At 38.6% G+C, this 18,015-nt stretch overlaps 1 protein-coding gene and 1 pseudogene across 1 annotated transcript; both read left to right on the top strand.

Annotated features, from left to right (window-relative positions):
* Positions 1 to 340: 340 nt before the first annotated feature.
* Positions 341 to 3,920, top strand: LOC118800996 (annotated as a pseudogene).
* A 3,016-nt stretch (positions 3,921 to 6,936) lies between these two features.
* LOC118800997 (class I histocompatibility antigen, F10 alpha chain-like) lies at positions 6,937 to 17,523 on the top strand. Its single transcript, XM_036561168.1, has 6 exons — positions 6,937 to 7,016; positions 10,931 to 11,191; positions 14,049 to 14,336; positions 14,650 to 14,922; positions 16,587 to 16,691; positions 17,424 to 17,523. Exons 1-6 carry the CDS (start codon positions 6,962 to 6,964, stop codon positions 17,435 to 17,437), a joined length of 996 nt encoding a protein of 331 aa, XP_036417061.1. The 5' UTR covers positions 6,937 to 6,961; the 3' UTR covers positions 17,438 to 17,523.
* The last annotated feature ends 492 nt before the right edge of the window (positions 17,524 to 18,015 follow it).

The raw sequence follows: 18,015 nt of genomic DNA, 5'->3' as shown, positions 1-18,015 counted from the left end.
ACTTAATGTTTCTTTTGCTAAATTTGATCCAAGCAAAATTAGTGTAAGTGAAGACTTGGAGATGTTCTTATTTGATCAATATGGTCACAGCATGTCCAAATGTAAACAGTGGTACCGTGATTTCAATCATTCTGAAATGAGCCATGAGCCACACAGGGCAACAGTAAAAATCTCTCCTCAGGCCTGGAGATGCTTGTCAGACTGTGGTATTGTGTACATTAAAGCTACATTGCCATTGATATAAATGCACAGTGGTTTATTTGGTCTATATAACTAAAATAATGAACTGAAACTACTACCTCAGCCCTCAAAGCGGATCACGTGAGCGTGCGCGCTCCCGAGACTCAGACAAACACACTTAAGACTATGACTCAATATCGGAAAGACAGCACGAGCAGAAGAGACACCAGAACTGTGCAGATGTAAAGAGAGTGGCTATGAAAATCAGACTCATTTTCTTTGTTTTACACCTCCTTCATCGAGTGTATAGCGGCTCATACGAAGGTAGGATTTACTTCCAGTTTCATTTAATCCTGTGTGGACTTTAATACTTCCTGTTCAACAAACAGGGGTGGCTTTCCATGTGTTTTTTAATAGATGTTTTGTTTTTGTAAGACTTTTAGTTTGTACAACTCCATTTCTAAAAAAGTTTTATCATTTTAATCCTATATTTCATTGAAAATTGTTATGTTGAAACTGAGAAATTTTATTATATCAAACAAGAACGGGAAAACATTTCACTTTAAAAACTACAGCAATGTCTCCTCAGTTCCCAAACGCTTACAGAGTGTTGTTAAAATAAGAGGTGATGAAACACAGTGGTAAACTTGCCCCCGTCCCAACTTGTTGAACGTGTTGTTGGCATCAAATTCAAAATGGGCATATATTTTTCAAAAAAACAATAATATTTCTCAGTTTCAACATTTAATATGTTGTCTTTGTAGTATTTTCCTTTAAAAATATGGTTTACATGATTTGCCCATCATTGCATTCTATTTTTATTTACATTCTGCACAGCATCCCAACTTCTTTGAAATGGGGTTGTATGTTAACACACGAATTTCTTTCCTGCAGATCCAGAGTCTTTATGCCTGCATGTGACTGTGTCCAACGGTTTTAACCTCCCTAAGTATATGCAGAGGACCACCCTGAATGACGTGACCATCTTCTACTATGACAGTAATATGAATTCTAAAATGCCTCGTCCTGACTGGATCAGCAGTACAGCTGGACAAGAACACTGGATCACTATGCAAGTTTGGGCAGACCGTAACAGGCAGGCTTTTACCCTCGGCTTTGAGTCAGCTGTTCAGCACTTCAACCTGACAGGTGCTGGGATTTTTCCATTTGCTCTGTAAAAGCTGTACCTGTTTGATCAGCGTGGTTACAGTTTTATGTAATGTAAACATACTGTAAACGTATTATGACTGCATGCTGTGCAGGACTTTTATCCATAGCCTGTATAAGTAAAGGGGGGTGTTTAAAGGAGACTTCCACTGATGTTAAAATGCATAATTATATAAGTATAATTCAGTTCAGATGTAAACATCACTCAGTTTCAAACAATGTCATTCAGAGTGGGTTGATATGTAATGATGTAATAAGTTTCTGTGGGGCAGCTTTTAGAGACTTTAAATGGATGTCTGGTTCCTATCACCACCACAGTGAACAACTCTGACTCTGCAAGTGTCTCTTTAACGGCACATTTCACATCAAACCACACTAAATGACTTTGATTTTATCCCAAATTATCCCAAAAGTGTTCAGTGGTGTTGTGGTCAGAGCTATGTGCCACTGGAGTTCCTCCACAGCAAACTCATCAAAACATGTCTTTATAGAGCGCTTGATTTAATTATGCAGAAATTTTGAAAAATTGCTTTAATATTTATTATTTATAATTATTATTAATAGATAATAACTGATAGATATGTGACATATTAGAACTGAAATTGTTACCTCCCTGTTTTTTTTAATTGTAGGTCCATTGTCTGAGCGTAATGTATATCAGGGCATGGGTTGCTGTTCTGTTTATCCAAATGGAACCCACAAATCATCGTTAGTGCACACATTCAATGGAAAGGACTTCTTAAGTCTTGATATTGACAGAAAGACATTTGTTGCTGCTGTTCCTGAAGCGGTGGTTTACAAACATCTAAGAGACAGTGATACGGTTGCTCGACATGGCTTAGCATATTACTACAGAATACAGTGTCTGGAGCGACTGAACATAATGAGGGATGCTCCTGCTCTCCAAATCAGAAAAGGTCAGAAAAATGTGTGCATAAAGATACTTATCAATGTCATCAGCTCAGCAGATTACCACTGCATTTACAATACATCTGAAATAGCTTTGTTCCTTTAGTTCATGGAGTTTTTAATTGTGTTGCAGTTCCAGAAGTCAGGATCTTTGAGAAACAGAAGGCCGGCTCCATCACAGTCACAGTTTTACCCCCGGGCGGTTCAGGTGGACTGGTTCGGTCCAGATCTGCAGCCTGTGGATGGAGGGGTCACTGATGTGCTGCCCAACAAGGACGGCACATACCAGACCAGAAAGAGTGTGACAGTTCCAGAGGAGGATGTAGGAAAACACACCTACAGCTGTGTAGTGCTTCATAGCAGCGTAGCACACAACATCACCACAGTCTGGGGTAGGATGACTCCTGCACATCATTTAATCAATCAGTACTAAAGACTTGTTATGTTTGCCATATTAAAGCAACACACATGCTTCAAACACTTCTCTACGCTTTTACAATGAGTCATTTTTTAACAATAATTCTGTAAATTGGAATGATATGATTATATTTTGTGTAGTTGTGGAGAAACGCAGCAGGATTGCTGCTTGGACGTCTCTTGGCTGCATTTGCCTGTTGATCATTGGATTTGGTTTCTGGAGCTGCTGTAGATCTAATGGTAAGCAAATCACTTTGGTTTGGTAAACAGTGATTAAAGTGTACTTTTGAAAATCAATTCTTTAGAGAAACCCATTGGTAAAATCAATTCACTTAGTTTTATTTAAATTTCACCATCGCTCCATCTGTTGTAAACATGTTGACTCTCATCTTACAGCCTGACACGTCTCCAGAGTGAGATTTTCCAGATAGAAACTACGAAATCTCCCATCTGACGACATCTTGAAGGTGATAGGAACTATAGCTGCTATAACTATAACTGCTTTGGGGTAGATTTTGCGGACACTGTGAATTTTTTTCCATTAGTAAATGCAGAAAGAAGGCAAAAACACTATATGGCCAAAAGTATGTAGATACCTGATCATCACACTATGGGCATTAATTTGGAGTTGCCACACACATACCCCCACCCCCCCCATACTGCTATAACAGCCTGTACTCATTTGAGGACACTTTCCATGAGATTTTGGAGTGCAAATGGGAATGTGTGCCCAGTCAAAAGTGTCTTGACTCACAGTCGACGTTCATTCATCCCGAAGGTCAGAACCACAGATTTCCTCTTCTTTTATGAAGCTCTTGGGGTAATGCCATAAAACAACTTTTGATTCTGCTACAACACTGTGCTTGAAAAAAATATATGATATAATATTTGTAATATATAAGATATAATGTATATAAAGTCCTATACCAATTTAAGGGTTCTAGAACAACATGCAAATGTTCTTTAGACTTTCAAAAAGTTTTTTACCTTCACTCATCTGTTTCTCTAAAGAATTATCCTTTGAACAAATTTTCAGGGAACCAAAAGTGGTGCAAATTACCCTTTTCTGCATCTTTATTTTTAAGAGTATGAGATAAATCTTCAAATGACTGACTTCATTTCTAAAGGTGTTTACCCACACAACTTTAAGGCTTGAGCTCCTAGATTTAACTGCATTTTAACGTTCAATTTCTCTCATTACACTTTCTCTTGCTTTCATCCTCCTGTCTGTAGATGCTGTGAGCTGAACTGATCGTCATCAAGAACACATCATTGCAGTGTATGTTGTTTACAATGCAGCTCTGTCATTTCTCAGCTCACTCCGGTCTTGTTGCACGCTATGCTTGTTGGTATATGTATGCCTTGGGAGAGCAGGTCTAGTGACTGCATCAACACGTTAAGGCTGATGCTTATAATGACACGAACTCTGGATCACTTGTGTACTTTGAATATCCACTTATAGAGGAATTAATGGACAGAGCAGGCAGTTAAGAAGTTATTACACATGTAATACAGATGCAGCAAATGATGAAGAGCAGGTAAGATTTATCTACCTGCTTTCATAACTGTTACATTATGTTATTTGGGGATTCTGTGGAAAATGTAAAGCAGGTCTGTAAACTCAGACTTGGAATTGACTGTTTGCAAAACAATGATGAGCAGCCATCTCTATTCATTGCTTCCTCTGTCAAGACAAGAAAAACACCAGACAAAACTCCTCAGAGCAAACCTGCAGTGAGAACGGTAGCAGATGTCAGAATCATGAGGCTAAGAAATGGTGACCAAGTGTTACTGAGGACCATGTAATTCAAGCACATACCAACCAGATAATCTGGAGCTGTTTTTAACGTAATTCCTACACTTTATTTGTGGTACTGTATTTTCATATGACGTCAAACAATATATAACATTACAAAACACTTAGATCAGTTAGTTAGCCAAGCTTTTCTTAGCTTAGCTGCTTCTAGTTAGCTTAATAAATTAGTCAGATTAAACAGGACTGTACAGTGCTCATATTCACAATTTAATTCTCAAGTACAAAATGTTCAGTCCTCCTCAGTGTTAGCTTTAACGTTATGCATCTAAAGGGCTAGCTTCTGTCACTATAGCCTTCTCCTTACTGGACATGATAACCAACCACCCAGTTTTTGTTTTTTACTGTAAATCGGCTTTAAAAGACTTTGGCATTGTGCCCAGTGCTTATGGTCATTTTCATAAGGAATTATATAGTCTATATATAATCTTATAGTCGGTATTTCCTTTTTAATGTGGACTGTTTATTTATACCTTCATTTTTATTTAAGAATCTTCTGACTGTCTTCATGAAGCTTTACAAAATGTATTTTTAAGATTTTTTTTACTTGTAAATGATTGTTATGTAAGCATGTTGTGTACTTGATATGTAAGCTAGGTATCCAGTTTATTTATCAAACCCTACTTTTTTCCAAGAGGTAAGAACTAGTGTATATCATGTTATGTTAAATGTATATTTTGATGGTTATTATAACTGATTAACCCTTTAAAATTCAGATTTTAAAGGGTTAATCAGTCAATCAGTGTGCATAAATTCCGATTATTATATACTAAGGATTATTATTGAGTGACTACAGGGACTACAACGCTGGCTGAGTTATGTGTGCAGCCTGGTGTCCTGACCCATCCTCCCCTTGTGCTGCGAGATGAAGTTGGTGAGGGTGTGATCTGAAAAACAGCCTGAGATTCAGATCTGAAAGAGTGTGTGTGAGACAAACACACCTTAACCTTTTGACTGTTTCATCATAAGAAATCATCGTGTTTTCACAAAACTACAACAACATTTCAGAAATTTAAATTTCATATGTTGAAGGTTAATATGAATATGTTTTGTGTGTTTGTGCAGACGTCTCTGTTTGGACGTCTCTGTTTGGACATGTCTGATCTACATTTGTTTGGTGGTTATTAGATTTGGTATCTGGGGCTGATGAAGTTGTAATGGTAAGTGAAATAACAAGATTATAACAGTGATCAGTGTGTTATTGTCACAAAACAATACTGGAGAGAAACCATTATTAAGCAAATTATATAAATTGAAAAAAATCTGGTCATCTTATTTTTAACCTCTAGCATTGTGTAAAATCACTGTATGATATAAATCCGTGGAAAAAAACATCTCTGTCATCTTTCAGCCAACTCCTGTCTTTTCTTCATTCACTATCATATACTATGCTTGTAGTCATACATTTTGGAAGGAAGAGACAATTTAGTGATTACTTGTGTTATCATGCTACTGTTATGTATGTTGTCTGTACTGATACCAACATACATAATATGTGAAACAGTCCTTTAGTGTTGTAACAAACAGATCTTGTCTTACATAAGATGTAGTAGAAACTAGAAAATAGAAAATAGAAATGTTCTTGTTCAAGCCTGGAATTGTTTTTGTCAGGTTTTTGCATTGTGTCTATTGCAAATGGCCATTTCAATAAGGGATATTTTCATATGTTCAGTATGTATTGGGTGTAATGATAACATCTGTACTATAAGCTGACTTCATACTGCCATCTGTTACTAGGGAAATGGAATGTTGACCGGAATATTGTTGAAAAAAATATAATGTTCAGTGAACCGCACTTCTTCCTTTAAACTGTGCTTTAATCACAACTTTCTCCAGCTTATTCTGGGGGACCCCAAGCCACTCCCAGGCCAACTTGGACATATAATCCCTCAAGTGGGTCCTAGGATGACCTCAGAGCCTCGTCCCAGTAGGCCATGCCTGGTAAGCCTCCACGTCCTGATCAGACACCCAAACCACCTTAACTGGCTCCTTTATCTCGTCTGTCTAACTGCCAGATACAGATACGCGCATATCTTCCAGAAACAGGTTAGGGGTTCATGCATGGGCTGGCGGTTTAAAGGTGATTGTACATCATGTGAGAAATGTGTTAATCGTCAGGGAGAACCTTGACGACTATTAAAATATCTGAAGCATCCAGATCAGAATTTTTCGTTGCAGTGAATGGTGGATGAGACAAGCACATCCAAAGTGGTCAAGCAGGTTCAGAGAAAAGGAAGCATGCCAAGAATACCACATCTCGCCATGCAGGATTCGTTGATCATGCTAAGACTTTTTATCAGCAAGGCATTCTCTCTGTGTCTTTCACAGGACAAACATGGGTTTCATCACAGGTTGCTGAAGGTGTTTTTTCTTTGAGGGTGTGGCCTGTTACCCTTTAGCTCAGTGCTGAGAGACTCTCAGGCTAATACTGCTTTCTTTTTCATTCTGGACAGACTTGTTCTTGTTTTAGTAACCATGAAGAACGCTTGTGTTTTATTCCTTCTCTTACATCTTCAGAAAGTGTGGACTGGTGAGTAGGACTCAGTAAGTCTGGATTTTGTAGGCTGACTTATAATCTTCTCTTTAGGTGCAAGATTTGACCTACATCATAGATGTTACTCCCTCACATGTCTCTCTGGTGTTGTTATAGCAGTAACCAAGCTCACGGATCAGCTGTGTCTCAGAAACTCATAATTTCTGACAAATGTATAAAGAAAGTGATAAACAGAGGTTATTGCTGGGTGTAAGGCATGTTTCTGCATAAGCACCACTAAATGTGGCTTCCAAAAAGAAATGTTATTGCTCAAATATTGGTCTAAGGTTTCTCTCTTAAGAAGTTTTAAACATGCAAGTGGTTAGTAGACTTTGGAGAAAGCATGATGCATGTGCAGAGAAGCTTTGTTAAAGGTGCATTACTTGATTTATTTATTTTATTACTAGTACAAATAACCTGGAAAATGCGTGGAACATGATAAACAATTGTTTTAGCAATAGCATCAGTACAAGTGCATTATGTGTCTGAGAAACCCCATTTGAAAAACTGCAGAATGGAGTGGAGCCCTTGTCTGTGTTTTCACTGACCTCCTGTCAGCCATTATACACTGCTCAAAAAAATTAAAGGAACGCTTTGAAAACACATCAGATCTCAACGGGAAAAAAATCATGCAGAATATCTTTCCTGATATGGACTGGGTAATGTGTTAGGAACAAAAGGATGCCAAATTGTTTGATGGAAATGAAAATTGTCACCCTACAGAGGGCTGAATTCAAAGACACCCCGAAAATCAAAGCAAAAAAATTATGCAGCAGGCTAGTCCATTTAGCCAAAATTCCACTGCAGCAACTCAAAATGGTACTCAGTAGTTTGTATGGCCTCCACGTTCTTGTATGCATGCCTGACAACGTCGGGGCATGCTCCTAATGAGACGACTGATGGTGTCCTGGGGATCTCCTCCCAGATCTGGACCAGGGCTGCACTGAGCTCCTGGACAGTCTGAAGTGCAACCTGGCGGTGTCGGATGGACCGAAACATAATGTCCCAGAGGTGTTCTACTGGATTTAGGTCAAGCGAGGGGGGGGGGTCCAGTCAATGGTATCAATTCCTTCAATCTCCAAGAACTGCCTGCATACTCTCGCCACATGAGGCCAGGCATTGTCGTGCACCAAGAAGAACCCAGGACCCACTGCACCAGCGTAGGGTCTGACAATGGGTCCAAGGATTTCATCCCGATACCTAATAGCAGTCAAGGTGCAATTGTCTAGCCTGTAGAGGTCTGTGCGTCCTTCCAGGGATATGCCTCCCCAGACCATCATTGACCCACCACCAAACCGCTCATGCTGAATAATGTTGCAGGCGGCATAACGTTCTCCACGGCGTCTCCAGACCCTGTTACGTCTGTCACATGTGCTCAGGTGAAACCTGCTCTCATCTGTAAAAAGCAAAGGGTGCCAGTGGCGGATCTGCCAATTCCCGTGTTCTATGGAAAACAAACAATCAAGCTCTACGGTGCTGGGCAGTGAGCACAGGGCCCACTACTGGACATCGGGTCCTCAGGCCACCCTCATGAAGCCTGTTTCTGATTGTTTGGTCAGACACATCCATTGGTGTGAATGTGTCTGACCAAACAATCAGAATCAGGCTTCATGAGGCAGATACATTCACACCAGTGGCCTGCTGGAGTTCATTTTGTAGGGCTCTGGAAGTGCCCATCCTCTTCCTCCTTGCACAAAGGAGCAGATACCGGTCCTGCAGAGGGGTTAAGGACCTTCTACGGCCTTGTCCAGCACTCCTAGAGTAACTGCCTGTCTCATGGAATCGCCTCCATACTCTTAAGACTGTGCTGGGAGAAACGGCAAACCTTCTGGCTATGCCACGTATCGATGTGCCATCCTGCAGGAGTTGGACTACCTGTGCAACCTCTGTAGGGTCCAGGTACCGCACCATGGTACTAGTAGTGACGCTGACCCTAACCACCTGCAAAACTAGTGAAAAATCTGTCAGAAAAGATGAGGAGGGACAAAATGTCAATGGCCTCCACCTACTAAACCATTCCTGTTTTCGGGGTCGTTTCATTGTTGCTCCTCTAGTGCACATGTTGTTAATTTCATGAACACCAAAGCAGCTGAAACTGATTAACAGAAAGAACTTTGTAGATACCCATTCTCAATTTGAGAAGTGTTTACAAAATTGAAATCAAACCTTCCATTGTCCAGAAAGTCATATACAAGTCAAGAAGACTTAAAACCACTGCCAACATGTACAGGCCAGCCCACCCTGGAAATTTCAACCCAAGAGCAAACCTTAAGATGCTAAAAGAAGTTTTTAAAAACCCCAAAATTTCATCACAGGATCTGCTGGTAGCTCTTGCCATTGTTGTCGTAAAAATGCAGGCATCCACCACTAGAAAAAGGCTGCACAAATTTGACCTACATGGGAGGTACACTGGGAGGAAGACTTTGCTGTCTAAAAAAACATCAGAGCAAGAATAAAACTTGTTAATGAATATCAAGGCAAGGACCAGGACATCTGAAACAATGTGTTATGGACAGACAAGTCAGAAATGGAGTTATTTGGCTGCAATACTAGAAGCAATGATTGGCGAAAACCATACTTCATTTGATCAAAAGATCATCATACCAACTGTAAATCATGGTTGTGTAAATGTTACAGTTTGGCCTGGCAGCATGCAGTCATAGAATCAATTGTGAAATCTCTTTCATACCAGAGGGTTCTTGAAGACAATATGAGACCATCGGTAAAAAAGCTGAAGCTGAAGAAGTGGACCTTCCAACAGGATAAAGATCCCAAACATACAAGTAGATCCTCCAAGGAATGGCTCAAAAAGATGAAATAGAGAGTTGTGGAGTGGCCTAGTCAAAGACCAGATCTGAATCCCATTGAAATGCTGTTGGGGGTGGGGGGGTGGGGTGGTGAAACCTGCACATGCAAGAAACCCCTCAAATACTGCCCAGTTGAAAGAATTCTGCATGGAGGAATGGGCACAAATTTCTTCCAGTAGATTCCAGAAACTCATAGGCAGTTATAGTACATGCCTACATTAAGTTCTTTCTGTCAAAAGGGGCAGCACCAATTCCTGAAACCGGGGGTGCACTTACTTAGAAAAAAGAGAAACAGAAAAAAAGGCGGATCCAAGGAGTTTTAAAAAATCGTTCCAATGTTGTTGTAGTTCACTTTTTTAACCGCTAGAGGTCATGAGTCCTCAATTTTGACTCATGCACTTTTAATTGGCTTCAAGCATTCCTAGTTGATGTTACAATCTGAGGCAGACAGTTACACACATAGAGAATCCATATGAAGAAATCAGTAAAACAGAACAAGTTTAAAAAATGCTGGAAAAAAGATAAACAGAAATAGGAAATACTCAAGGAAATGGCAAGTAGGGCTTCTTCCCCCATCTTTACCTACATAAGTGTCCCAAGCGGTTGTTCTGAGATATTCTCAGATATTCTCAGAACAACCCATTTAATAAAACATTATCTTATAAATTTAGTAAAGATGGGTTTTCTGGACTGCTCCCTGGTTCAAAAGCAGCTTTCAAATTTGACCAAACGAACCAAAATCTCTGGCCCCATGTCCAGAAAAAAAATGTTTTCCTCAGCATCAGTTTCTTTCACCTACATTTAGCTGTAAGTGAGACATTCAAATGGGAAATAATGTGCGACATCAGTTAAGTGTGAAACAGTCAAAAATCAATAACGTTCACCATAAGTGATGGAACACTTTCATATATGTGGTGGTGTGATGTGATATTTTTCTACAGCTGCAACAGTGACCATTATGAAGTTTGAAATCAAGAAGTGTTTCCATATTAAGTCTTACAGTAGAAGTAAAACAACATGGATATTTATTAGAACAAATGCTTTGTTTGTGTAAGAATCTGACTTCTGATGATTAGAGCAAAGAGCTTTTTTTGTTTCCTGCAGATGGAGAGTCTCAAAGCTTATGCCACCATGCAGCTGTATCCCAGGGTTTTAACCTTCCTAAATATATGTATTGGATGTCTGTGAATGATGTGTCCATCTTCTACCATGACAGTAATAAAGACTCCAAAATGCCCTGTCCTGACTGGCTCAGCACTACTGCAGGACAATGGCAATGGAAACGTATACACTCTGTCACTGACCGCAAGAATTATATCATAACTCTGGGATTTGAATCAGCTGTTCAGCACTTTAACAGAACAGGTACAGTTTTTCATTTGCGCTGAGAACTAGATGCATTACTTAAGATGATCAACTCATACAATTAAATAATGTAATAAGTTTTTTACTAAATATATCCAAATTAATTCTTAGTCTTATTCATATGGTTACAACATTCTTAAATTTAAACACATAATAAACGAAACATGACCGTGAGCCATGTAGTACTTTTCAAAATGACAATATGATCCATGGCCAGGGTTCCAAGATAGCACAACTAGCCTTGTTCTCTTTGAGTGGGCAAGATGGACCCCCAGCGTGTTGAGTTGTCCAGTGACACTGCGTTAGCAGGCGTTTGAAAATATGCAGTGGCTAATGTAATGAACAGTAGTTTTTTAAGTTGAAATATTTCGAACAGTCCAATTTTCTTTTGTGTCTTCTGTCTATGTGGTATATGAACAAGGCCCAAGTGTACTGCTCTCAATGTGTGTATATATGTACACAATTTAACAGCAAGCCAAACTCCATTCAAATGAACACATGGGTGTCAGGATACAGACTCCAGTCTCAATGGCTTTATTGAGCTGCAGATTCACGCACTGAGTGAACAGGAGTGAACCTATAGGAACAAAAATAAGAATAACAATGTACAGCATGAGTAATGCTTTTAGAGCTGTAGCCTGCTCAGTAATATACAACATCACAGGGTGAATGGAGAAGGCTACTGAATACAATGCTCTGCTGATTATGAAATTTATGTACTAGCAGCTTAACATTTAGTAAAATAAGCATTTCAAACCTATGCAAACTGGACTGACAAATTACAAACCCTGTGTATAAATAGCTTTAAGCTCTCATATGGTTGAACACATAGCAACAAGGAACAGAGGCTAAGATAACAATGGGATGATATAGAAACAAGGCTAAATAGCACTTTTCAACACAAATGAGATAAAAGAGCTAATGAACATGAATCACACATACTTCTAAAATATTAAACTAGTGTCTGTATGATGTCGGAAACACTTACAGACGATGCTTTTGATAGGGTAATCAAACAGGATTGCACCAGATAACTTTACACAGCAAAGCTATTTCCAGGTTTGCCCTAGCAAGGGAAAGACAAAGGCTGCCAGCAGGGCAGTTCTCAGCAGGGGGCGCTATTTAACATGAAATATGGACAGAACACCAAGGATGAACAAGAAGGAAAGACACTGGAATGTCTGTACTGCTATTTAATGTATGCCTAATGCTCTTGTTTTGTTTTCATAAAGCTAGAATACCTGCGCAGATTAAAACCACAGAGTGAGAACGGTCTCTTCATTGTTAATTCAGCCAGGGTACCTATAATGTTTTACAAAGTACAAATTTAATGACTTTTAAGATGTTTATAATACCTCTAAAAGGAAAAAGTAATACCATTACAAAAGAAAATGGCAAACTACAGCATACGCCATTATGGACAGTTTTTTTGAATTGTGCACGAGCAGTGATTGGCACGCCGCCAAACACTCCTCCTGGCTCTAATTAGTTGTTTTGATTTGGGCTGTTTTGGAGTCTTGCAAATGGCATTAGGAGCACAAGGTGAAGCTTGAGGAGGCAGATTTTTTCACAGATTGTCTCATGTACGATTGTCAGGACACAGAACATGATAGTTTTAGCAAATATGACAGAAAGCTGTTTTTATATGTCACCTACTGCAGCTTTAAGCCCCACAAAAATCTATAAAAGATCACACAAATCTTACATTCATAATGAATAGGCAGTCATCCTAAAGTCCTTCAGAGAAAGAGACAAGTAAACGCTAATCATCTGGCAGCTCAGCGAGCTAACATTACTAGCCCAGTCAGAGCTTAACTTCATCAACCTTGGACCTTGTAGCTGTAACAGGAAAACAGTCTGTTTTGAAAGGTAAAAGTTTGTCAGAACAGCTTCAATCATGTCAGCAAAATCATACCACGATAGAGCCACCACACCCCCCTCACTGAAGGGGTCAAGCATTCAGGACTTTACCGTTTTTTTTTGTGTATGCCACACATGCACTGTCCTATCTGTGTGCAAGGGACAAGACTGAAAACCAAATGTGGAAGGCCCTGATCTTTGGGCCCTCAGGTGACAATGCACTAAAAACAGACACGACTCTGTAGTGGAAACCACTGCATGAGCTGAGGAACACTTCTGAAAACCACTGCCTGTGAACACAGCTCATCACTGCATCCACAAATGCAAGTCAGAACTCTACCATGCAAAAAAGAAACCTTATATAAACAGCAACTTATGCTACCATCCAGATGACGTCTTTTTCAGGGAAGGCTTTGCTTATTTCAGTAAGACAGTGCCAAACCACACTCTGCCTCTATTACAACAGCATGGCTCTGCAGTAAAAGCATTCGGATGCTAAACTGGCCTGTCTGTAGTCCAGATCTGTCACCCATTGAAAACATTTGGAGAATTAAGAAACAAAAAAAATGACGAAGGACAAAAATACAGTGCTGTTAAACGAAGAAGTGATACAACACAGTGGTAAACATGCCCCTGTCCCAACTTTTTTCAAACATGTTGCTGGCATCAAATTCTAAATGGGCATATATTTTTCAAAAAAACATAAAATTTCCCAGTTTCAATATTTGATAAATGGTCTTTGTAATATTTCCAATTAGAAATAGGGTTAAAATGATTTGCACATCAGTGCATTCTGTTTTTATTTATATTTTGCACAGCATCCCAGCTTCTTTGGAAACAGGGCTGTACATTTTTCCTTTTATTTGTCACCTGTCTATATACTTGAATGAACTAGTACAAATTAGTACATATTAACCACCTATACAAACAGACATATAATATACTAGCACTCATTTTCTACTAGCATTGATCTTTTTTTTTTTTTTCCTATTTTTAGACTCTTTGGCTGACAGCAACATATATGAGGGACATGGCTGCTGTTACTTCTATCCAAATGGAACCTACAAGGCAAAACTCACTCACTTATTCAATGGAAAGGACTTTGTAAGCTTTGATTTTGACAGAAAGACATTTGTTGCTGTTTTTCCTGAAGCAGTTGTTTATAAGCATCTACGAGACAGAGATGAAGTCGGTCGTAATGAAATATCGCTTGCCTATGGAAAAATAAGGTGTCTGGAGCAATTGAACATGTTCAAGCATGATCCCAGAGTCCACACCAGAAAAGGTCAGACAGATTTCTATATGCAAAGTTCATAATTGTAAAGATAAATTCTTTCACAACAGAATTATATTTATGGCTGGTGAAAGAATGCTAAACTTTTGACCCATTTAGGCTAGGCCTTAGACCAGTATTAGGTGCTGTGGTGGTTATTTTAGTAAAATGTCACTTTTGGTTTGGTCATCACCATATTGATTACAGTGCGGCAGATATAACATGTTATTGTTCATTTACACTAGCATGAGTAAACAGTGGGACTAAAATCCCCTGGTAGACTGATTCTTTTATAATTTTTCTAATGTAGTTTTATGTTTTCCAGTTCCAGAAGTCAGGATCTTTGAGAAACAGAAGACCGGCTCCATTACAGTCACGTGTCATGTGACTGGGTTTTATCCCCAGGCGGTTCAGGTGGACTGGCTTGGCCCAGATCTGCACCCTGTGGATGGAGGGGTCACTGATGTGCTGCCCAACGAGGACGGCACATACCAGACCAGAAAGAGTGTGACAGTTCCAGAGGAGGATGTAGGAAAACACACCTACAGCTGTGTAGTTCTTCATAGCAGCGTAGCACACAACATCACCACAGTCTGGGGTAGGATGACTCTTGCACGTCATGAAATATGTGTTATTTAATTTCATCATTTTAAAAGAGAAGTTTTATAGTTTCTGCACAATTAAACTGTAAAGAAATAAATTTTCTAATGTGAAAACTTTACTTACTTTCAGAGAACTTGGTTTGATGTGAAATGCTGTGTTCTAGAGAAACTTACTGAGTCAGAATTGTTCACAGTGATGGTGATAAGAAAGAGTTTAATACAGCGGTCTCCTGCTTTCCTGCCCGCCCCTTACTTAACTCTAATATATCTGATCCAGCAAATCAGGCACTTGTAAAGAGGTTGATTAGCTGGAGCAGATGTGGCAAATTGTGGTTGGAACTAGGCTCTGCAGAAAGGTAGTTCTTCAGGATGAGGGTTGGAGACCGCTTGTTTAATACCTCTCAAAGCTCCTTCACATAAAGTTATTCTATTAATTTTGGATATGAGCTTAAAATATGAGACATTGTTTCATAATAGTTTAGAGATTTTAGTCAGGAACCTAATTTTAAAATACTTTCACGGTGAAGAGGTTACATGCATGGTGCTGTAAGGCAGAACAGTTCCCAAAGAAAACTTTTTTAGATTTTCCATATTTTACCATCATCAGCTTTACATTAAATAAAGACACTTGTAGGTTCGCTGGTGGTTTTGGATACTAAATAAAATGGTTGTATCTGTCTTAGATATTGTGACTCTTTATTTCTATCACCACCACTGTAAAGAAATAAATAAGTTTCTCTACAATGAAATATTTCACATCAAACCACTGTGAATGACTTTGTTTACATCTCAAAAACTGAATAAAGATAGTTCAGAATTGTCCTGTTAATGCAAAATAAATATGCTTTAGCCCAATCCCATTTCACCCCTTGTCCCTACCACTTAGCCCTCTGTTTTGCGCGTTCCTGCCTAGGGGTAGGGTGTCCCGATTTTAGTTGAGATAGGTAGGGCAAAGTTTTTCAGAGGCACACTCCACACAGAGTGTTATTAGAAAAACAGAAAAACCAGCAAGATGGCTACGCGAGCGATGAAAGAAACACACAAACGTGAGAATTTTCTCCATTAAAAAATTACAATAACCATTGTATTATCTTTAATGTCATTTCAATGTGTTGTGGTCCTTTTCTTCATAACAAGCATAAAATTCATTTGTTGTATGCTAATGTCTTGGTAGCTAGCTAGCTAAATTTCCCGTTCCACCTTAAATAATTAGGGGTGGCAGATAATAAATAATTGTTGTATCCCCTCTTTGAAAGCATTCAGAGCAGTGCTAGTAGCCTGTTAATGAAGTAATGCCCTTTGTTATTTGAGGGTCCCATTTTGTAAGGAAAGGTTTCAACCGCTACCCTTTATAACTCAGTTCCAAGGGATAAGGTGACACTCGAAAATGAGGGGTAGGGGTAAAAATGAGAAACGGGATTGGGCCTTTGTATGAATCTTTCTGTGTTTATATGCATAGACAGTGGAATCTCTCATTGTAAGGAAACAATACTTGTGACAAAAACATCAAACAGTCCTTTTAATCTGTTCAGTCCTTAATGCTAAAGATAAAACAGTGAAAGCTTTTTAGTGATTCTACTGACTTTTGTACAGTAATGACTCACAACCTGTGTAAAACTCGGAATGAAAATGTTTTAAATGAAAATGTTTTATTGTGCAGTTGGTGAGAAACACACTGGAATCGCTGTTTGGACGTCTCTTGCCTGTATTTGCTTCTTGGCTGCTGGAACTGGGTTTCTAATATGGTGGCGCTGCAGAACTCGGGGTAAGCAAACAGAGTGGAATATGCAATGACTGGTCAATGTTTGGGGAGTGTCTTATTTCAGGAGGTGCTTACTCCTGTTAATAACATACACTATTTCAGAATCCTTTGAATCCCTGCATGTTATAGATATTCCACACAGCTCATCTTGGGCCTAGAAGGTCACATGATGGATTTTTGTGGAAAAAAAATCAAGTGGCAACTTCGACTCAATTTATGTTAACATGCACAATTCACACAGTATCTTTCCTGCTTATTGTAGAAAAATGCTTCAAGGGTTGATTTTAGGCCACAATGCTATTAGAGTGTTTGTTAACATCAACAGAACAATTAAAATCTAGCGATGACTTGTTAAACCATAATTCAAACATGCTTCAACATGTTTATTCATTATTTGTTGTAAATTCATGCAAAAATTTTATTTCAAAACTATTTTTCTAGTTCTGCATTTTTGAACTGATGTAAATTATATCATAAATATTAAGTTTAACTGCTTACAGAATGACTGAACTGAGCTGAAACATGAACTGCCTGTAATACAACACTAAGTAATCAGCTAGTTTCATGTTAATGCATCCCCACAGTGTGTCAGTTTACTGGAGGGCGTACATGAAATCTATTTAAATGTAAAATTTCAGGCAGTTTTCAACATTAGTTTTGCAAAATGTAGCTTTCATATATTACATTTATTTCCTTCTAAACTAAGAACTAACAATCATTTGTTTTATCCTATAGATGCCGTCATCTGAACCTGTCACCTCTGAACACTGGGATAAATGACTATATCTACTATCAGTACCATGGAGCCAATGTACTGATATATCTAACAGATACAAAATACACAAAATGTATTTTTCTACAAAAATATAATGAATTAGCTTGACTCAACTGAAGCTTTCACTTATGCGTATCTAGCTGATATTTCTATAGACTGACTTAGCCTGCATCACTAAGACAAGCAGGAGGTACCTAGTAACACTTTGACAGCTGTACCTGTATTTATTTTCTGTAATATTTGCCATATTTCCTGTTGTACATTAAATCACCTCTTACATAGTTCTGAGATACAGGAAGTTTGCTTTTTGACATAGCATGTATTATATTTAATGAACATTTAGTATTTTTCTGTACATGCCATCTAGATTTATCTAGTAAAATATGATGACGAAACAGTAAAGATAATAAAATCATAATTCTTATCTGAGGTTTGTCAATCAATTACGTTCTTTATTATTTTGATAGAGTATCTTTTTTGCTTATACTGGAAAAAAGGCTACATGGGTTCATTTTAGACTGTTTGCCACTTGAGCGTTCGCTAATATCAACA

The sequence above is a fragment of the Colossoma macropomum genome, unplaced genomic scaffold, assembly GCF_904425465.1.
Source record: "Colossoma macropomum unplaced genomic scaffold, Colossoma_macropomum, whole genome shotgun sequence".
NCBI lineage: Eukaryota > Metazoa > Chordata > Actinopteri > Characiformes > Serrasalmidae > Colossoma > Colossoma macropomum.
This window is presented reverse-complemented; position numbering and strand designations above follow the sequence as displayed.

Bases quoted from the DNA above. Each gene is read 5' to 3' on its own strand.
- LOC118800997 (XM_036561168.1), top strand. From the start codon at position 6,962: ATGAAGAACGCTTGTGTTTTATTCCTTCTCTTACATCTTCAGAAAGTG. The intron at 7,017-10,930 runs GTGAGTAGGACT...TGTTTCCTGCAG, and splicing joins TCTTCAGAAAGTGTGGACTG to ATGGAGAGTCTCAAAGCTTA. The intron at 14,337-14,649 runs GTCAGACAGATT...TATGTTTTCCAG, and splicing joins CAGAGTCCACACCAGAAAAG to TTCCAGAAGTCAGGATCTTT.